This window comes from Perognathus longimembris, chromosome 1 (assembly GCF_023159225.1).
Source record: "Perognathus longimembris pacificus isolate PPM17 chromosome 1, ASM2315922v1, whole genome shotgun sequence".
In the NCBI taxonomy this organism is placed as follows: Eukaryota; Metazoa; Chordata; class Mammalia; order Rodentia; family Heteromyidae; genus Perognathus; species Perognathus longimembris.
Genome location: NC_063161.1, coordinates 142212682 through 142235913, shown reverse-complemented (window position 1 = coordinate 142235913; position 23232 = coordinate 142212682). Strand labels below are relative to the sequence as shown.

At 38.3% G+C, this 23232-nt stretch overlaps 1 protein-coding gene across 1 annotated transcript in view; it reads left to right on the top strand.

Moving 5' to 3' along the window:
- Window positions 1-23232, top strand: part of Svep1 (sushi, von Willebrand factor type A, EGF and pentraxin domain containing 1) — a 148364-nt gene that overhangs the window by 11483 nt on the left and 113649 nt on the right. The window contains exons 2-3 of the mRNA XM_048338880.1: window positions 12599-12854; window positions 15381-15557. Of these exons, the coding sequence (XP_048194837.1) occupies window positions 12599-12854; window positions 15381-15557 (433 nt within the window). The remainder of the gene's footprint in view (window positions 1-12598; window positions 12855-15380; window positions 15558-23232) is intronic.

Below are 23232 nucleotides of genomic sequence, written 5' to 3'. Positions count from 1 at the left end.
AGAAAAGGCCAGAAGTGGCCCTGTGGCTCAAGTGGTAGAGTGCTGGCCTTGAGAAAAAGAAGCCAGGGACAGTGCTCAGGCTGTGAGTTCAAGCCCCAGGACAGGAAAAAAAAATGTAGGAGAAATAGTATAAGGAAATACCCTATTGCATAATAAAATTATTGAGATAGAGAGCATATAGATATAGAATACTTAACACCTAACTTTTTGTATGCTGGACTTTTGAAATGGTAGGAGAACTTTTACAGATTCACTATTAAGACCATTTTCTTCTGGGAGTAGTAGAAAATGTTGGGGGAAATGTCAGTCAGGTTTAAGTCCCTCCACTTCTTTTCCTAAAATATGATCAAGGAAATAAACCCTGCAGCCCCTCTGGAAAGGAGCCAGAGGGAGTCTGCAGGCTCTGGGCTTTTAAGAGCGCATCCCATCTCCATATGATCATCAGTACTGCCATTCTCTATGCCTAGCCATTTTCCCACTCTTCTGCCTAGGGCATTGCCAAATCCTTATTGCTAAGAGAGAGTTGCCTAGCTATTGATTAGAGAGTCACCATTTTCCCCAGTCCCGTGTCTTACCTTGTCATCTTCCACAAGCATGATTCCTAGTTCACAGGTCTGAATTGTGCTTGACTGATCAACCTGACAGATGCATTGTGGCAACCGATTAGAATTTCTAGAGCAAGTCACAATAATGATGAGTGATGGCTATTTCCCTGGGAATCAAAGCACTTGCTGGTGGGGGAAATCTTCCTGCATTATATTATTATCCTCCAGGTACAGAGGACATAGAAAATGTAAGAAGGATCAAGGTTACACTGCTAGGGTGTTGAACCAGTCTGAAGCAAAGTCAAAATTCTTAACACCAGGCAAAATTTCCTCTATACCAGAAGATCTAGTACATACAAGATGTACAGATATATACTTTGCAGTGAAGTTCATTGCAAAATCTTAAGGCAGAAAGTGGACAAGTGGAACTGGCATGTGAATGACAGAGGTGGAATTGAGCAGACACAAAACTTAAGAGAAGTAAACTTCTGAACAAATGAGACAGTCCTCAGTGGGCCTTCTTATTTCCTACCAGATCCTTCTGTTGCATCCTGGAGACTTGCTTCTCAGAACGTATTTCCATGAACTATATATATAACTCCATCAGCCAGCCTCAGGACCACTTTGTGTCCCTTAACACATGTCCCTTAACACATGTATCCACCAGTTACTGCAGAGGCAGAGTATCTGTTTCTGTCCTTCTCATTGATTTTGTTTCTGAAATCTTGGATTTACCTAGCGCAAGGCTCAGTACTAACTTATAACCTTTATTAGAAGAAAAAAAATGTGCCTCAAGCAAATCCCAGTATTTTTAGTCCTGGGTGTTCTAAGCCTACACTTAAGTTTATAAATTTATATGCCAAATCTTTGGTCTTCCAATGAAGTCCAATTTATCTTAATTTGAGTTACTCAATGTTCTTTGCATCATAACCATTCTGTTTTTTTGTTTCAGATGCTATCCCATTTCCCAACAAACAAAATCCTCTTTGACTATTTTAGTAGTTTTTTTGGTTTTAAGAAAAAAACTTGTTTTAGCAACTAGTTGCATGATTATCAATGTTTGGAAATCTCTCTCATAAAATGCACATTAAGAGAACTTTCACTGTTCTAAAAACAAGCCAAATTATATGAATTATTTAATCTACCAGAAATGACACTATACTCAAAGTATTTTAAAAATCCAACTCATTTTTAATTATGATAGATATAGGCACTAGTATACTCACAGATAATTTAAATGTATATAGAAGAATTTGGGAAAAAAAAACTCTTATTCAACCACATGAAACCAGAAGCATTTCAGATTTCAGATGTTTGGGGTTTGTGAGTCTATACTGCATATATACATAACTTTGCATATGTAATATGCATGTACAGTGAGATTCCTTATGGATACAGAACAAACCTAAACGTGAGATTTTTTATATTTAATGTATACTCTAGAATTATCTGAGGCAATTCTATATAACAATTTTAATTAGCATGTGCATGAAGCCAAGTTTCAATTGTTGGAATTTTCCACCCTGACATCAAATACGTGCTCAAGAAGTTGCATATTTTGTAGCATTTGGATATTTCATTTTCAGATTAGAGAGGCTCAACATGTAATAAATCTTCTAATCTACTAATAAAACTGAACCCTAAATCATTTGGTGTTTACTTCCAATTGTTTGAAAGAGATAAACATAGAATCTTTTGCTCTAAAATAGTTGCTTGATGTGATTATTCAAACAAAAAATAAAAAGAGAAGAAAAATGCAACACATTTCCAAATACCATTTATTTGGAATGCTAATCAATGTCAGTTTCACTAAAATTAAATGTGAGTTGGATAAATTTAGCATAATTATTGCCAATAAAACACAAAGTAAGTTCATGAACTTAAAATCTTTCTTCAACCTCCACCCACTGATTTCTCTACATGTTAGTAGATTTGATTAGAAATATATTGGCTTTTTGAAGTCTTTCAAAGTTGTATTGTTAAATGATGCTCAAATTGTTCCAATATAATGGTTAAATTGTGTCTTTCATATGCACTCAGCTCCTACAAAATTTTTCTTCATGGTTATTAAAATATCTCACAAGAAGACATTACTCCAATGACTATTGAGTTGTACATAACATTATCCTACTTTTTTCAGAAATATTTTTATACTTGAGCTTATCATGTTCCCTAGGATTAGATGCTCTTTGGGAAAGACAATTTGACCTGATCATTTTCCAAATCAAATTATCTACTAGAGTTCTAAAGGTTCTAAATGCATTGTCATTTTTATAGCTCATATCTTTTGCAGTCCATGTCAAATCACATTACCTCTTTCCTCTCTTTGGATCACCCATGGAGGTTGTCTCTTTCTCTGTTTAGACTGAGGTACCAATCAAGAGGTTGAGATGAAGCCTTTGCAAGTCTTCTTCATAGCAGTTTGAATTAGGGAGAGAGAGTAGTTGTAGTTGTTTTATAATTTCTTTATTTTAAAATGATCTTTAAGTAGTTGTGCAAAGGAGTTTCAATTCACTGTCAATTTATGACTACAATGCATCTTGGTCAGTGCCACCCTTCTCATTATCCCCCCCTTCTATCCTAACCCTACTCATCTCCTCAAGTTACCTTGTTCCATTTTTATATATGAGCATTGAGTTATTATGACTGCATTTGCCCACCATTCCTCTTTCCATTGCCCCTCCCATTGTAAGATCCCCCTCCCCACACAAAACATGCTGCAGCATCGTGGAATTCATTGAGTTAAACTCTCAGCTGTTCAGGGGATTTGCAACACAAGGAATCCACCCTTTCTTATACTATACTTTATTCAGATTGATGTTTTTTATATATGCATAAACTGTTTTGTTAACTGGAAGCAGAGCAGTATAGAATTTAGGACTGTATACAGAGCTGTAGAAATCCCATCAATGTAAGGAATGTGCAAGAAAATGTGCAGAGAGAAGCTGAGATAACCTGGTGTGTCATCCCAAAAGAAAATAAATGGAAGGTTGCGGGGAGTAGCCAGGATTCATGGTGACTTCATGTTTTAGTCTTGCTTGAGGCTCCATTCTTCTCTCTGATCTTGGGTTGGAAGAGATATTCCTAAGTGTTTCCAGCAAATCTTCTACTTCAGTTAAACCAATTACATTACTATCCAATCCTTATAGACTTTCTTTGTTTGTGTGTGATTAAGACATTCTTTGTATTTTTTTATCTTAAAACTAAGTAACTTCAAGGATCACCATGAAATTCTTCACTAAGTACTTTTTGTAAGTGTTGAAAATCTTCTCCATCTCTCCCCATTCTCTCTCTCACTGTGTGTGTGTGTGTGTGTGTGTGTGTGTGTGTGTGTGTGTGTGTGTTTCCCTTGTGGCTTGAACCCAGGCCTTTGCACATACTGGACAAGAGTTCTACCACTGAGTTGCCATTCCCAGCCCAGAAGTGACTTTTAAAATCTAAAGGTTTCTTCTTATTATGAAATATCTCAGTTAGCTATTCTTGTACATAAATCTTTCTTAATTGGCTTCTTTTTAGTGATATATGATCAACTTTCTATCCCTTGGTTTCTTGCCTTGTCTCATTGTCTGGTAGTCACACACTGAAGGGATGGGGCCTTGTTGTCTAGTGCTTAAACTAAATGAAGATGCTTCAAGCATGAGTTTGGCCATTGGCTTCCTGATAGGTATTTACTATCAAGAAAGTACTTATTTGTTACCTAGTTTATTTGTAAAATTATGAATGGATGCCCAAATACCAAATAGTTGTACAGTTTGAGATTATCTTACTTTCTCCTTGGACTTTCTTGATGGGAAGCACAAAAGTAAGTTTTATATCTTTGACTATTGCAATTGAATGCTATGTGGTCATATTGCACAGCCAATTGGTATGTCAACAACTGAAATTATCTTATAGTTATCCAAAACAATTGTAAGAATACAATTTGATTTTATCTAAATAAGTTAGCAGTTTTCTTTGGAGAGAAATGTCATGTAGCCTCTCATGTTTCTTTTGAATTCTAATGACTTTACTTTTGCTATTCAGATTTTCTTGGTTTCGCCTGTGTGTCCAGAATGCGAGTTCTAAGTTGGCATGACTGGACATTTGTTTGGTCTCTGCGTGTTTGTTCTGCTGTGTTTTACAGTCTGGATTAGGCCTGCTACTCATCAACTCCTGTGCACACTATTTTTCAATTTGATGTACTCTCCCCCATGGGTCTATTTCAAAATGATTTGTGTCCATGTTTAATAACTAAAGCATGTATGTGGGTGGAAGAACTATGCTACCATAAATCTGAGTTCTTCTTTGACCTCCTGGTTCTTCTCTGATATGGCTAGACTGTCATAAATAGCCTAAGGGCTACTCAAGCCAACATTTGTTCCTTTTCTAGAATTTCAGTCTATCAAGCCTAAGTAAATACTTACGACATGCTAAACATGATTCATTTGAAATTGCAAGATGAATATGCACTATTCTCTTTCCTCTTACACTTTTGACATTGTTTTAGTTTAGTTTGTTTTTAGTTGATATTTTGGGTCATAAAGTTAGCATAGTTGTACAACAATAGTATGGGGCCCAATATATAGTAGAGATGCACTATGGACTGGGTAAAATAAATTGAAAGATTATATTTATCACAGCTCTCGTTTCTTGAAGAGAACAAGATTTACGGTAACATTTCTTGGGCTAGAGTTTATTATTTTATTCTCTGTATTAGACATATAAATAGCAAAAAACTACAGCATTTACAACTTTTATCTGCCAATTCAGTAGTTTCATAGTTAATGTTCTTATCACCAATAGTGTGGGAATATAAATTTCAATCTCCTTGTGATATAATTCTGAGCAATCTGTCCTAGAATAGAGACAGCCTTAAAAGCATTAACTATAAATATGAAACATGAAATGTTATGTGTATATTTACCTATGACAGAAGAAACTGAAAAAGTATCAAAGAAGGGATGAACTTTGACCCAAATTCGGAAGAACTAGCAAATGACAGAGTGGAAATACTGGAAAGTGAGAGAGAAACAGAGAGAGACAGAAAAAACCAGTGAATGTATTAAAAATTTCCAGGCACAGAAAGCATCAGGAAAGCATGGTGCATTCCAGAATGCCCAAAGAGGCAGATGTGGCTACAGTAGAGTGAAAGGTGGGTTGAGAAAGGAGATCTGAGACCGGGTGTGCTAAGAGATGTGGCTAGAAGTACTAGGATTAAACAATAAAAAGATATGGAAAGTGATTTAGACTTTGTTTTATAGACAGAAAGGGAAATAATGCAGGTCTAAAACACCAGATGCTCACATCTGTAATGCTAGCTACTCAAGGGTGGGATCTGAGGACTGAGGTTCAAAGTCAGCCTGGTCAGATAAGATAGAGGACATTATAGATAACTCTTAGGTTTTAGGCTTTGAAGGTGGGTGGATCGTGGGACCACATTTGACAAATCATGCAGGCAAGGAGAGAGAATCTTTATTAGTGTATGGAGTTGATATATTGTGTTTGAGAGGCCATGTGGCGATACTTTCTTGACCAGTGGGATGTCACATGTTCAAGAGCATGGGGTTTGTTGTGGATTTAGGAGCCATTAACCTGACAATGAGACTTCTGTTCAGAATTCACATGACTTTCTCCAGGAAAAGCACAGAGGAAAGGAGAAAGAAGAAATTTATAAATGATATAAATTTACAAATTAGAAGTAAATCAAAATTCCCTAAGCACGCCACCAGAAGATAGTGAACACATCCATGTACATACTGTCAGCCATATATACTCATGTATAATGCATTCACACTTATGTGCACACTGACATAAACATATGTAATATAATTAGCAGGGCAATTGTGACTATGTCTGTAATACTAGCCACTCAAGTGGTTGAGATCTGAGAACTTAAGTGCAAAGCCAGCTCAGGCAAAAAAATAATATCCAAGAGACTACTATCTAGAGATAATTAGATTATTAGAGATAGTTAGAATTAACCAGCACTAAGCTGGAAGTAGAGGTGTGGCTTAAATGATAGAGCCCCATCCTGAAAAGGCCAAGCAAGGGCACAAGGCCTGGAATTCAAGCCCCAAGACTGGCACATGCACAAGCACAAAATCATTGTGTCTACTTACTTCTTAAATTTACTATTATTTAGCAATGTCATTGTAGTAATATTACATGATTAACTTATAATTTATTTATGGTCCTCTTGTTGGATTTCATCTTTTTTTTGTTCTTTTATTGTTGCAAATTATTCTGGCATATGCATCCATGAGGTCATTTTTGTATATATATACATATCAATGGCTATTTCCTTGATATTCTTACCAGTAGCACTTAAATTCAAATGACATAAAGTTTAAGGCTTTGAGCTCTTTGTCATATTGTACTCCAAATATAAAGATTCCAAGTGACATTTCCAAAAGAAGTCTGTGCTTCGCCATGTATTTTATGATTTTGAAATGTTAAAATAACTGTAGCTGCTTGAAAAGTCAAAAACTGGTGCTGCCAATACTTAATTTGCATTATATTTATATTAATGAAGTTAAACAGTTTTGAGTTTTCTCTTTCTCTTTTTTTGTCTATATTTTGTTTGGTCAGAACACTCACCTATGCTTCTGTTATTTTTTTCTGTCTACTTAGAGCTCTTTAAAGTTCTTTATATTTTAAGGTTGTTCATACTGTAATTAATTAGCATGGTGCACACATTTTCCACTTTATTCCTTGATTTCTAGTTTTGCATTATTTTAGAGGGAACAGAAACCATAAGGACCATTCTAAGCTACTTCACAGCCTAAGAGGAAGGATCACATTCTAGGCAAATAAAGTAATAGAACAAAATTAGATGAAATAAAAAATAAAGTTTGTGAGGCCCTCTTTCAAAAAGTAAAGAGCTGAGTACTATCATTCCAGTGTGCTCATGGTCCCAGCTGCATACAAAATGTCAGCAGGAGAAACATACTCCAAATCAACCCCAGGCAAAGAGAGAGACCCCAAAATAATAAAAGCAAAAAGCTCTTAGACTAAGACAGCATTATGACAGGGTGCTTTTCTAGCAAGTGCAATGCCCTAAGTTCAAACTTAAGAATTGGAAAAAGAAACAAAACAAAAAGCAATTTTTATGGTGGTTAGTTAGGTCTTATTATTTGGACTAGATTTTTGAAAGGGCACTTAAGTCATTATGAAGATAGTTATACTGATTTATTCCTTATTTATTACTTAGGAAATCTGCTGGGTTTTTGTAACTAAGCATGGTTCCCATTGTTTTAAAATAGATAACTCATCATTTGAATTTTACATATTCCTAATTTTTATTCATTAGAAAAGCAGAAAATGTAGACTTTCAGTGTCCTTTTCTTGTGCATTCCAGAATGAAGATCTAGCTACCATAACCTGAACTGTCTACCACCGCAGCCACTAGCCACATTTGTCTGCTGACACTTAAAGTAAATTTAAAAAAAATGATTACTTCTTCAGTTGCAATAGACTCAAGTGCCACATGTGCCTTACATAGTGTCAATGTCACTACAATGCCCACTGTATTTATACAAACACAGAGCATGTGTTTGTGCTACTTCTTCACTGATCAGTTGGCTAGGTTATCAGCTTGTTTTCATAATTGTAATGGCAAACGTGACAGGCACAAATTCCAACACCTGTATTACCCAGTTGTTTATTGTTTGCTGTGGGCAGTTTGGCTGGCTCTATTTCCTTGGTCACAGATGAGGAAAATCTTTCAACCCCAAATGGCTTCTTTGGGCATCTTCTGCTAGGATGAAACATGCAGAGTATAAGATTCAGGTAAAGTGTAAGAATTAATTCCAAATGAAAAGCAGAACCAAATCCTAGAAAGTATGGAAAACTGGCTTAGAGATTCAAAATATAGAGATAAAGAGCAAACTGAAATTTAACCAGAACTGGTTGAAAAACTGAATAAGACAAATTTTGCAATAGGAAACATAAGACACAGTGTCAGGAGTGATATGGAAGAAAAAGCCTAAGAGAGTTCTACCAGATTCAGAGGGAAAGTAGGATGAGATAAAAATGTAAAAAATGACTACAATATACAAAATCCAGAAAAACAATAAACCAACAGAACAACTTAACATTTCCTACAAATAATATTCAAAACTACATAGCAATAGGCATCTTTTGAGCTATAGAATATCAGAGTATTCTAAGTAAAAATATTAATCAAACAGATACACCTTGGTGAATTTTTAATTTTTCAAATTTCCTTTAAATAATTGCACAGAGGAGGTGCCATTTAAGAAAGCAGATTATGGGGCTGGGGATATGGCCTAGTGGCAAGAGTGCTTGCCTCGTATACATGCGGCCCTGGGTTCAATTCCCCAGCACCACATATACAGAAAACGGCCAGAAGTGGCGCTGTGGCTCAAGTGGTAGAGTGCTAGCCTTGAGCAAAAAGAAGCCAGGGACAGTGCTCAGGCCCTGAGTCCAAGGCCCAGGAATGGCCAAAAAAAAAAAAAAAAAAAAAAAAAAGAAAGCAGATTATGAACCCAAGCCATCTGGATCAAGATCATCCCCTTCAGTATCCTCAAGCCCTCCCCCACCTACCCCTACCCTTACTCTTTTAAATTAATGTGGTATATACAGTGAATTCTTGACTACATTTCCCCCCCCTCATTGTTTACCCCTCGCCCCTCCCCACTTGAGTTAATTCACTTGTAGCTATTTGTATACCACCCAGCTATTTACTTATAGATTTATAGGCACATTCTAGCTACCACAATTGAGGGAAACCGTGCAACCTTTGTTTACTTCACTTAACATAATTTTCCCCAGTTGGTGTAATTTAAAATGTGAAGGATGAGGAAAGTCTAATTTAAAAAACCACTTAGAGTCTCTCATTTGAACTTTATGTTTCCTAAGAAGAAGGAAAAAATGTAGAAATAAATTGAAACACTGATTTACTCTACTCATTTTCTGCTCCTTGGCCTAGAATGGCTATGATATAAACACAGTGAACATGCATCCACTGTGTCAAGTTCTTTAAGGATAACAAATCTACCTTCTCCAATTAGTCAGCCTTAGTCCAGGCTGCTCTCCAAGAGCAATTTTAGCTAAGGCCACATCACACTTAATGTTATACCTGCACGTAATTAATGAAACTCAAGAGCAAATAGTGTTCTGACTTCAGATGTGTTAGGACTTTCCTATTTCTTTCAAGGCCATTTTTTGAAATAGCTCTGTTGTAGGCTGCCTTGGGGTCTGGGGTAGGGGTTCAGTCTTGTGTAACAGTGATGGATCTTGGTTGTTAGAAAGATGTTATGCAACCCTACATTTTTATCATTCTGATGACTATGGCTGGACCCGAGAGGCTTACTTCCCTGCCAGATATTTATACAAGCTAATCAGAGGCTTGATAGACTCCAGATGGTGATAACCTTTTGCCATGACAGAGTCCATGTTGAGTTTTTCTTTGGCAGCAAATGGTTTGCCTCATTCAATATTCTGGACCCCAAATCCTGTTTCTGGAATGGCTCACCAAAGGCAGATGATGTAAACTCTTTCAGAAACACTTGAGGGAAGTGCCAAGACTCTACCACATTCCACAAGCAGCATCACTCTTCTATTTACTTCTTAAATCTCCAGTTCCGTCCCTATGAACAATTTTTTTAAATTGAATTATGTTTTCTATTTGAGCATGATGAAGCACAACGATGGAGGAGGGTTAAAATATTTTTCAGTAAATCATCCTCCCCTTTTCTGTCTCTTAATATACATTCCAAACCCAGATCTTGTGTAATTCTTTGCTTGGACTACTACTGGTCCGGGCCATTATTTTGCAGTTTTTCAGCTTAATATATTATCTTGCCAACACATCTAATGATTCCTGTAAATGCTCAGCAGTACTTTAAAAGAAGAGAAAGAAAATAGAATTAACACAAAACTGCCCATGGCTCGATACCTGGATGGTGAGGAACGAGATTGGAATGAGATAATATTATTTCCATAGGATATTTGCTTATTTCAGAAGGACAATAAAATACACAAAGAAGGAAGGTTTATCTGGTACAAAACTATTTAAAACAGCACACAAGTATGGATACTAAGCTTCCTACTACTCAATCAAGATCCACTCACTCAAGTTATTCTCCTCTAGAGGATCCTAGAGTTTCCCTATCCACTCATTCACTAATTTATTCAATGAATAAATATTTATAAGCATACACCCTATGCTAGGGGCTAGCCATAATATTGTATGGAAGCCAAAAGCTGAAGGTTCATTCCTGTAATCCTAGCCATTTGGGAGGCAGAGAGAGGCAGTATTATGGTTCAAGGCTAGTGTAAACAGGAAAGTCCACAAGACTGTATCTCAAAAATAACCAGCAAAAGCTGGGTGCTGGTGGCTTACATATGTAATCTTAACTACTTAGGAGGTTGAGATCTGAGGTTCACTGTTCAAAGCCAGATTGGGCAGGAAAAGTCCGTGAAACTCTTATCTCCAATAAAAACCACTCCGAAAAGGCTGGAAATGGAGCTGTAGCTCAATTGGTAGAGTTCTAGCTTTGAGAGAAAGAAACTCAGGGACAGCACCCAGCCTCTGAGTTCAAGCCTCAGGACCAGCACCAAAAACAAAACAAACAGAAACACAGCAAAAACATGACTGAAAGTGTGGCTCAAGTGACAAAGTGACAGCATAGCAAGTGTGAGGCCCTGAGTTCAAACCCTAGTTCCTTTTTCCTTTAAATTTAAGTTTAGCCAATACACAAGTTATTTTTTGAATCATAATATCTTCTTTGAATACTGTAAAATGCAAGATACAGTTATTGCTATTCATGCCTACTTTCCATAAATGATTGCTTCTTGAATTATTGTTTCAGAAAAAGAATTCCTTCTTCCAACTTGCTTGGATATATACCCTGGGTATATAATCTTTCTTTCTCAATTCTAATGAAAAATGACAGAAAAATGAATTATAATGCTAGACTTCTTGTGTCTTTTATGGTTTGATGTTATAAAGCATCAACACAATAAAAAGGTTATTTGCTTGAAAGATTTCATATTTCCCATTTATCTATAGAGAAGGAACAGGATATAGTATTGTAAAACAGAATCTACTTGTCCTAAAATAATAAAGCTCAAATGTCAGATTCAGTGAATCAATGTTTTCTCATAAAGATAGCATACCGCCAAAAATAGCTGATTTAATGATAATCCTGGGTGGCCCAAAAGTGAAGTATTGAATCAATTCTGCATTTTTGAAGGAGCAGTGGAAAAACAAATATAGGAAGCAGGTCAGTCATTACAAATTCTGGAAGAGTCGTATTCTGATAGTCAAGTTTTCTTCCAAGCGGAATATGTTCATGTAGTGGTTTAGACAGATTAGATGGTCAGATAAATAGGTAGATAAATATATATATACATACATATGCATGTATATATACATATATATACATAGGTAGAGAATAGATCAATTGAAGTATGCTTAGAAATAGATGCATAGGAGTCAGATTCGGTTCATATTTGGTGAGCTGAATAAACAATAAAAGATCATTTAGAAATAAGGTGTAGTATTACCATAAAAATATATCCTATGAACATGGATTGATTGTTCTTTATTGGTAAGTACCATAAAGATGATGATGGCAATAAATGTTTGTTGTGTGCCAGTACTAGGGTTTGAACTCGGGGCCTATACACTGTCCCTCAGCGTTTTTTGGTCAAGGCTGGTGCTTCACTACATGTGCCACAACTGTACTTAAGGGTTTTTAGTGGTTAACTGGAGATAAGAGTGTTATAGGCTTTCCTATCCACAATCCTCAGATCTCTACCTCCTGAGTAGCTAGGATTACAGGTGTGAGCCACAGGCCTACCTGGCTAAAATGACACATTTTCAATGCTTTTGATGTTTGTTGTGTTTTTCTTTTTTCTTTTTTTTTTTTAAAAGACCACTGTGGGCTCTAGTCTGTACCTACTTCTGTTTTCTGTCAGTATTTCCCAACTGACTGTGATGAAATGCCCACAATCAGGGGCTTAAGTCCTCCCTTTCCTAAGACGGAAGGAAGCTTGTACATAGGTTAACGATACAAACTCAGACCAACTTTCCCATGTCTTCATAGAAAATTCTTCAACATGCTAGAGAAAACTCAACGAAAGTTATATTTCTCATTACTGACGGCTATTCGAATGGTGGAGATCCAAGAGGCATTGCAGCATCGCTGCGAGATGCTGGAGTGGAGATTTTCACTTTCGGCATATGGCAGGGAAACATCCGGGAACTGAATGACGTGGCTTCCACTCCCAAGGAGGAACACTGCTACCTGCTCCATAGTTTTGAAGAATTTGAGGCTTTAGCTCGCCGGGCATTACATGAAGGTAATGAAACCTAATGGTATAACAAATGTGCCTCTTAACAGAGGTTTCCTTCTCTCTCACATTTAAATATTACCACACTGTCTTACAAGTTCTTCCCTTAGCATGATGGCCGGGTGTGCTTTGAGTATCATGGGATAGAACTTCCTAGAGATGACATTTTGACCTTTGCAGAAAGAGTGATTGCTTTGCTTTGCTTCTTACCAGCTGTAATTTTTTTTTAAACTAGAATGTTGACCTGCTCCCTTTCAGAGCTGGTAGAATGAACTAAGTGAACTGAGGTGTGTTTTGAGACCACCCACAGAGTGGGAAGCCTTGACTTAGATATCATTTACAGTTTTCTGGACAGATGAAATAAACATTCAAGAAATGGAAAGTATTATACTACATACCACATAGTTGGAGTTTTTTTTTCAGGAGGATTAAATAAACTATTTAATTGCACCACTATTCCTATTATCTAGCCCATAGTAGAAGTTCAGTAACTGACACTGCCTTTGCTTCTCCTCTTCTCCAAGGGAAGTAGTGATTACAGCTGGGGTAGGAGGTGTTGCTAGATAGGATCATAGAGTTATAGGTGTCTGAGGCCATGAGTGGTATAGCCACTGGACTTCTAATCCTACCTCTCTTCTGTTAGATAAGACTGGCATCCTTAGGGGTGAAGGCTTGGATCAGTTGGTAGAGTGCTAGCCAATGAGCGAAAGCATTAGGTACCATGTTGGAGTCCCAGTTCAAAACCCTCTGTTCTGAAGAAAGTTGGTCCAAGAACTAGGTGTACAGTACCTTCAAGGGCTCAGGTAACTATTACATACCAGGACTTTGAAAGGCACTACATTTATTACACCAAACCAATATCTAGAATGTATAATATTAATATTTTAATTGTGTTACCAGACTTGGTAAGAAGAAAGTCAAGTGTGTGAACTGGAAGTATGATCAGATCAAAGGATACAATCCTGAGGTTTCTTCCTCTGTATTTTCTGAAGAAGACTTTCATTTTGAATGGATCCATTTCTTGTGTCATCCATTCTCAGTAGATACAGGTTATAGAATGATAACTCTCCTCACTCCACTCAGCTCTCACCTCCAACCTAAAGATTAGTGTATCAGTCTTGATATTTAGGCATATTTTGATCCCTAAGTTTCTCTACTGACTAATAAACTTATGGCCTAATATCTCAGGACTAGGTCCTAGGGATCTTTGTGGTAGACCATTCACCCACTCCACTGTCTCCTGCATAGGACTTTAAATAGGATGCCTGCTTGTATTGGTATCTTTCTTTTGAAGTTGGAGTCTTCTTTTTATCTTTCCCCTACCTTGGTTTCAATCTTAATACATACGGAGAGTTATTTTATAATTTAGGCCCTCATCAATCTCCTTCACAGATATTCATTTATAGACTTTCAACCACTTCTTTTCTTTCTATTGTTCCTAGCACCGTGGATCTTGCATTAGAATTCAGGTTAAGATTTTTTTTTTTAATTTCAGCCAGTCACTGGAGACTCATGCCTTAGCTACTCTGGTGGCTGAGATCTGAAGGTGGAGATTTGAACCAGCTTGAGCAGAAAAGTCCTTCAGACTCTCATTTCCAATTAACCAGAAAAAAAACTAGCAGTAGAGCTGTGGCTCAAGTGGTAGAAGACTGGCTTTGAGGGGTGGGGGGAAAGGCCAACCAAGAGTGTGAAGCTCTGAGTTCAAGCACCAGGGCTGGCACATGTGCACACACACACACACACACACACACACACACACACACACAATTTTTTTTTAACTTGGACAAGATACATGGATTTATTGTTTCTCTCCCTCTGGGCCATCATCATGGATCATTCATATTCATATTCACTAACATACTTTCTAAACAGCTCTGCTCAGGTTAAATTCCTAGCGTGCTTTAATTCATACATGCCTCAAATAATCTGAAAGTTCTTTCTTTACCTAACAACAGTTACAGTACTTATAATCAAGAGATATCCCAGACTCCTGTTTTTTTAAAGTATGTGGTTCTTTAGATCTTTAATGAAATAACTACAGAAAATATAGTGCTTATTCTAAAACTGGTAGCTCACAATCAGCACTCTACGGAGCAGTCAAGATTGTGGTTTTACTTCTAACTTGAACCAGGATGGAAGTCTGATTACTTACTGCTGCCTGACCTCATACAGAGGCAGTGAAACACTGATGGTTTGGAAGCCAAGAGAACGACCTGGAGAACTGACTATGTTACTTCCTGCTGCATCTGGAGAGCCCTCTCAAAAGTTCTTCATTTCTGCATGACCCCACATGACCTTAAGAACTTATGATGAGGTACCAGACTAAAATAACTTCACTGGCTGAAACAAATTCCCAGAGCATAGTAGTGCAAATAACACACGTTCCTATTTAGGAGGGAGCAGAGCGCAGTGGGAAATCAGAGGCATGAGAAAAGATGTTCTGACAAGCTTGCACTGAGATGTTTAATGAATGAAAAATGTAACATTCAATTGATGATCACTTTCCCTCAACTTCTGGCATGTATTCATTGGTAGATCTACCTTCTGGGAGTTTTATTCAAGAGGATATGTCCCACTGCTCCTATCTTTGTGAAGCTGGCAAAGATTGCTGCGATCAAATGGCCAGCTGCAAATGTGGAACACACACAGGACAATATGAGTGCATCTGTGAAAAAGGCTATTATGGGAAAGGACTTCAGCACGAATGCACGGGTGAGTCTCTTGGTTTGTGGGTGACTGCCTCAGTGATTGTTGCTGTCTAACAAATGGCCCTGAAATTCAATGACTTAGACTAAAAAGTACTTCTTATTATTGCTCATGAGTCTGGATTGGCTGGGTAGCTCTCTTGGTCTTGGCTGTCACAAGTCATGCATTTGTCACCAATTGGTAGGACTGTTGATTTACAGGCCTACTGATAATTATCCTACTGATCTTAGTGAAGTACTCATCTTTTGTGTTTGGGAGTCAGCTGACCATGGACTGGTCTGAAATGGGTTTGTCTGGGACAATGGAGGCTGCCCTTTAAATGGCCTCTCACATTCCTTCGAGCTAGACTAGGCTTGTTCAAGGTCAGTGATGGGTTTCCAGAAGGAAGAGTGAGAGCTTGCAAAGTCTTGAGACATTTTCTTTGTAATTAACCAATCTGTCTTATAGGTACCTAACCTGAAATATGCCTTAGTTTTTCTGATACTGAAATGAGTGGGATTCTGTTCGTTGATCCACATAAATCTTATCAAATTGGCACCAACATTTTCTTCACTTGATGACCATTGGGAAGGTCATAGTTTGATGCCAGCCCTGGTGACAAGTTAGTGAGACTCTATCTCAAACAATAATATGGGCCTACTGGCAATCCCAGCCATTCGATTAGTGGGAGGCTGTGGATTTCACAGTGATGCTGAGGCCAGAATGGGGGAAAAATATGTGATTTTACTTGAAAAATAACTTTTAAAAGCACAAAAGGCTAAAGGTATGGCTCAAATGGTGGAGCACCTGTGTAGCAAGCATGAGGCACTGAGTTCACACCTCAGCACCGCCTGAAAGAATTAAACAGTACTTACTGGTATTGGAAGTAGGAAATTCAAAGGAATACCAAATTCGAGAGACACAGGGTAAAAAAAGAGAAATAACTACAAAAGCAATACTTGCAAAACTGTTTGGTGTAAGTGAACTGAACACCTGGGGGGGGAGGGAAAGGGGGGAAGGGAGGGGGGCATGAGGGACAAGGCAACAAACAGTACAAGAAATGTATCCAATGGCCAACGTATGATACTGTAACCTCTCTGTACGTCAGTTTGATAATAAAAATTTGAGAAAATAAATAAAGAAAGAAAGAAAGAAAAGAAAAGAAAAAAAAAAAGAAAAGCAGTAGCTTAATAAAAAAAAAAGAATTAAACAGTACTAAAGTGCCACCTCTTCCAAGTAGAATTACTTCATCAACATTTGTAATTCTACCTTCTTTAAGTTTTTTTTGTTTCCAAGAAGATCTTGGTATTTTGTTAGGGAAAATATTTGAAATGCTATGCAGTTTTTTGGTACTGGCAAGGTATTTATTTGTTTTTAACCTAAAAGGTAGCTTTTATTTTTTAAAATGCTTTCAAGTTCTTTTGTGATTTGCTGTTTGGGGTAACTGGATCCCCATGGAAATTAACACCCACAGAAAAACTTAAAAGTGGAAATTTGCTCTCCTTGCCTGCCAGTTGTTCATTACTTCTTTCATGGAAACATTGTTTTACTCTGGCCGTTTGGTAGGTAGGCCTGGTCTACAACACAAAACATGCTTCTCCCCTCTCTGTTCTCTATGATTTTGTTCTTCTTTTTTCTCTTTCTCAGAAGACATTTCTTCCTGTGTCATTCTTTGACTCTCATTTATTTTTCTTGTCTCTCATCCTACATCTCTTCATTTCGCCTCCCTGTCCTAGTTCTGATCTCCACTGATAGCCACACACATCCTTTGCCAGGTCCAACCATCTCTGCTGACCACAGAATCACTGCTTTCCTGGCCTTTCTCCCACCCCCACCCAGCTGGATTTCTCACTTAAGCAGAACCAGCCCAACTGCCTCCAAGCTGCCTCCTCCTGTTTTTCCCTCCCCTTGCACCTTCCCACACTGTCATCAACAGCCCAGCCTGGCACTCTCCCCAGCTCCCCCCTCCCTCATTCTTCCTGTCCAGCCCACCAAACAAAGGCAGAAAATCTCATTTTCTTTGCTTCATGCTGTAGTCAGCATGTCTGCCTTCCGTGTGGTCCTAGATCAAACTGGTCCCTTCCAGCAAGCCACCATCACCCATCACCCCAAGGCTGCTTAGCAGCTTCCACCACTGTAGGCCACAACTGCCAATGCTCCAAAATCAGCCATCCCCGAGGAGGATTGTCTGCAGGGAGAGAGAGGGAGCGTTCACAACCCTACCCCCACCCCATGCCCAGTGACCAAGGAGCTTTGGCTGCTACCAGTAGTACATTCCAGGCTGAAAGCCACAGCAGTCCATAATATGTAGGCGGTTGGGTGGGTCTGTCCTTAGAGCATCAGTAGAACGAATTGGAGGCCTTCTGCTGCTGGTTCCCGCCAAGAACACCATGCATAAAAGGATTAGCTTCCCCAGCCCTTCTCTTAAATTAACAAGTCTCAGCTTGATACCTTCCTATGCCCAAGATTTAAATCAGTTATGGCCTCATGAATGTGTATGTGAATATGTCATTTTTGATATTTATTTCTAAGGGATAAGAAATGGACCATTAGGACTCTGGGATACGTGTTGTGTTTGTGTGCATGTGTGGGCTAGCTCTCATTGCTAATACCTCTGGAATAATAGGCACTAAGAGAAAATAAATAATGCCCTTGCTAATGGAACAAGCTCATTGCCTCATAATCATCTAGAACTGAACACTTAGAACTACTGAGCCCCTCTTAGGATCCATTTGTCAGCCAGTGCTACTGAGCCCTTTCGCATGGAGGCCTGTGTAAGGAACTGGGTTGGGATGGATACAACAAGGACAGCACACAATTGCTCATTGCCGTCTTGGAATGTCAATCTAACCAAACAAATCCATCTATAATTCCAAACTGTGATATGTGCCAATAATGAAAGGCCATAATATGTAGAGCAGACTCCAGGAAAAGCTAAAATCTGCCCTAAGCTAAGAGCTGAGGGATGACAGGCTGTGGCTGATTTATTACTTAAAAAGAGGATGTCAGCTTCCCTTCTGAATTGATGGAATGCGGAGTATTGGTCCTCATGGTACAATGTCTTTCAGAAGGAAATCTTTCTTCTTTAGAGCCAGGAGAAATCTTAGAGATTAAGTGCTTTAAGCCACTCATTCTGTAAAAGAAAATTGAGGCAACAGGAAAGGTAAGCATTTTGCTAAAGATGACATAATCACTCACCAGCAGAACATAGGAGGGACCCGGGACCCTTTTCTTCAAAGTGTCATTTCCAAGATAGCTTATTTCTATTTCTGAAAATATTTTGTAGCGTATATTACTCTTCAGAAACCATGGGTGTGGAATTAGATTCAAGTTCAACTTCTGTCAATTTTAAAGTATGTGGCTTTGGGCAATTTAATTCCTTCTGATTCTATTTCTTCTATGAATAGACCTAACCATGGCATATGTACACAGGTATATTTATAGAGATAAGACGTATAGCTATCTATGTCTAAGATTTATATAGAGATATGCATAAGGATAAATATGTGTGCTTGTGCACAAAGTTATAGTGGTTGGATTGAGGAAATTCTGAAAAAAGTTTTCCTTCCTAGTGCTATTACTAGTATTTCCTTCACCCTTAACCTTCAGCAGGCGATGATGATGATGATGATGGCAGCCTAGTAACTGATAACATTAAAATAGTTAATACTAAGTAATACTATGTAATGATAATTATTAGATAGTAATAATTACTATAGAGTAAAGACACTTAGTAGTCCAGACCCTTTCCAAGCATTGTTGTGTAGCAGTTCATTTCATCCTCATAGTAACTCTCTGGAGTATGATTGCGGTTGATAGGTGAATCTTAAGTGGTGGAGTGCCAAGATCTACATTCTGGCTATACTGATAGACATCTAATAAACACATACATAATTAGCAATGTAATTTACACCAGAACTTGGAAGGCTAAGGCAAGGAAGATCATACTAAGTATGATTCAAGTCAATGTGGACTACATAGCAAGAACCTGTCTCGGCCTTAAATAAAAATATAATGTCAAGTGTTAAATGTTAGTTTGCCCCTAATAAGATAACCAATATTAGATCAATTCCAACCTATAGAATAGCAATTTCACATGGTTCAACCCAATACTAGGAAAGAAAAAAATACTGAATGAGATATGTAAAATATAAATCTGATCATACCACACCCCTGCTTAACATTTTTAAATTATAGCCCATTTATAAAATAAACTCAAGTGTAATAGCATGACAGAAAAGATTTCAGTGATTTGTTGCCTCCTTTACCTTTGGAATAAAAAACTAAAATTAGTTACAATTCCCTCTAAACACCAAGCTATTTCATTCCTCGGATTTTGCTTCAAGTTTTTGACTCCTTTTGCCACAATCACCAGCTATTCTTTATTCTTATTTCATCAGACCAGTTATTCTAAGAAGAAATAATTCTGGATGCACTTTGCATTCTCACTGCCTGCCCTCAGGGCCTCTACTTAGTATGAGTTCATGAAAAGCAAAGTCGGTAGGAAGTCAACTTTAGCACCAGAATCTTCAATAAACAAGAACTTGTTATTAAAACTGTTGCACATAACCTGGCCACAGAAAACAGAGAAGACACATTTTGAGAGGTCAGATTGGGAATCTTTATTGGAAAGCTAGTGACTACAGGTGGACTCTTGTCACAAAGACCTGCAGCCCCTTGAATACCTTTAACACTTAGAAAACTAAGCCATGACAGTAGTAAAGCAAAGAAAGAGCGGACAATACCAAACAATACCAAGAAACCAGATCAACCTCAATGGAAAGTTGAAGTGGAATGCTATGGTGACCAAAGGAAAACCAGGAGACAGGAGACACTGGAGACACGAGGCATGGTGTAATGGCACCTGAGCTGGTCAGGTCAGGCAGGGGGCAATATGACAGGGAGCTTGAGGGTTGACAAAACAAGACTGGCAGGTCCAGTAACCTATTGTCCAAGTCCCCACCCCTGCCTCTAGGAATTTAGGCATGCCTATCACCTGGGAGGTGGGACTTCCCCTTCCGCCACCATGAAGACAAGATGGCACTAGTTAAACCCAATTCCTTATCCACTATGTGGCCAAAATGGTGCCCATTAGACCCAGCATCCCCACTTCAAAATCTTAGGTAATTTCATGGTTCTCATGTCTGCTTTGGGGACCACAGATTCCCTAGCAAAAAAGCACATTGATAAGACAAGTTTTATTTTTTTAATGATGCATTTGATTTATTTGAAAGCAAAATATTTACATTCCGTTAACTTTTGCTGACAACAAATGAAATCCAATATACAGCTGATTTACTAGACGAGACATTTTTTAAATGGATAGATCACCAGATGAGCTGTAAATCACCCGGGTAACTCTCGTAAATCCAAGTAGCTGCAGCTGCTCTGGGTTTTCCCTGGAGGAACTGAGAGAGATGGAGGATAGAGAAATAGGCATCTTGAGGACAACGAGCCTCTCCAGAGATCAACTCCTATTCCAGTGAGCTTCAAATGAACAGATTGAAAATTACAGCTGGAGAGTTGCCATGGATAAGGCCTATGTATCTTGAGCCAAAGTTCCAATTACATTATTTTTTACATCAGAGGAGGATATTGTGTAGAGATAGAAACACTGAAATATTTATGTGAGGAAGAACTTTTTACACACACACACACACACACACACACACACACAAATGCACGCAAACTTCCATTCCACCCCTACTCCCACAACATAGTTTCTTGTTTAATATTGTATCGTTGTTCTGGAAAGAAGGAGGACAAAGAGCCCTAAAAATTCTTGAATGGAAACCAAAACATTTGGAAATTTTGTTTTCTAACCAGAGCTTAGCTGATTTTTTTCCCCACTCCAGATATCCCCAGTGGTAGCCAGTAATGGATTTGTAAGATGTAAGGAATTTGGACAATGCAGTCCTCTTTGGTTTTTGTGCAGGGGCTTTGCTATTGCTAGTATCTTGACAGTGCTCTCCATTGAAAGGGGGGGGAGGATTTCTAACTGCTGCCTAGACTACGCTGGTTTGCTGGTTTTCCACTGACTGAGGTAGGCATTTTGTAACAGGAAAATCAGGAAATCAGATTATTGGTAAAAAGTATCACAAACTGGAAGTCGACGTGTTGTGCTCTTAACACCTAGAAGGAAATATATATGAGCCTAAAACAGTCATGATAAGAATTGTGACAATTTCTGCTTCTCATGATAAAATCTTTTCTCAGCTCCAATCGGTGACTCCTCGCAGGAACAATTTAAAAAGGACAAAAAAACAAAACCAAACCAACAATATTACTATTACTAAGTTGAAGTTTTCAAACATTTTTACTCAAGTAGCCCTCCGGCTTCCTTCCCAAATATTGCAAAGCTATATACATAGGTACATACATACATACATACATACATACATACATACATACATATGTACCACTGGCTTAGTTTTAAGTGGCTATCTGTAATTTTTCAGCAAGATTTAAAAGGATGACAGTGATACCATAAAATAAAAATAAAAAATAAAATAAAATAAAATAATTTAAATAAAAATGTGGTATTATTTGGTTTCTTATTTTCTTAGTTCTATCTTCTAGCACGTCATTTTATTCCAATGTGTGTGTGTATGTGTGTGTGTGTGGTGTGCATGTGGTATCAAGATTGAACCCAGGACCTATGTATGTCTAAGAAGCCATCGCTTGAGCCACACCTTCCATCCCTTTTGATTGTGTTCTGGTTTTAGAAGTGTGGTCTCTCTTACTAACTTTGCCTGGACTGCCCAGAACTCAGACTCCTACTTCCTCCATTTCTATAATAATTGGTATTACAATTACGTGCCACCATGCCCTGCTTTGCTGTTCTAATTTGGCGGGGGGGGGGGGGGGGGTGATGCGGGCGGTGGGGAGCCACTCCTGGGGCCTGAGTGCTGAATGTGAGCTTCTTTTTTTTTTTTTTTTTGCCAGTCCTGGGCCTTGGACTCAGGGCCTGAGCACCATCCCTGGCTTCTTCCCACTCAAGGCTAGCACTCTGCCACCTGAGCCACAGCGCCCCTTTTGGCCGTTTTCCATATTTGTGGTCCTGGGGAACCGAACCGAGAACTTCATGTGTAGGAGGCAAGCGCTCTTGCCACTAGGCCATATTCCCAGCCCGAACGTGAGCTTCTTTTTTGCTCAAGGCTAGCACTCTACCACTGTGAGCTACAGTAGCACTTACTCCTTGTCTGATAGTTTAGTGGAGATAAGAGTCTCAAAGAGTCTCCTGCCTAGTCTGGCTTTGAACCACCATCCTCAGGTGTCAGCCTCCTGAGTAGTTGGGATTCTGGTCATAAGCCACTGCACCTGGCTTGCTGTTCTAATTGTATGTGCCAAAGCCTTCTATTGATCACAGTATTGTACTCTTCCACTGCAAAAGAAAAAAGTGGATATAAATTATAATGAATTCTTAAATTTTCTGGGAAAGATATGCTACTAGATTGAATTATTGTATTTTTATTTGCATAAAATTTGTCAGACATATTATATACTTTGAAACTTATTAAACACAAAGATATATATTTGGAATTTTTTTGTTTTGTGCCAGTCCTGGGGCTTGAATTCAAGGCCTGGATACTGTCCTTGAGCTTCTTTCACTCAAGGCTAGCACTCTACCACTTGCGCCACAGAGCCACTTCTGGTTTTTTTGTTTATGTGGTACAAAGGAATTGAATCCAGGACGTGATGC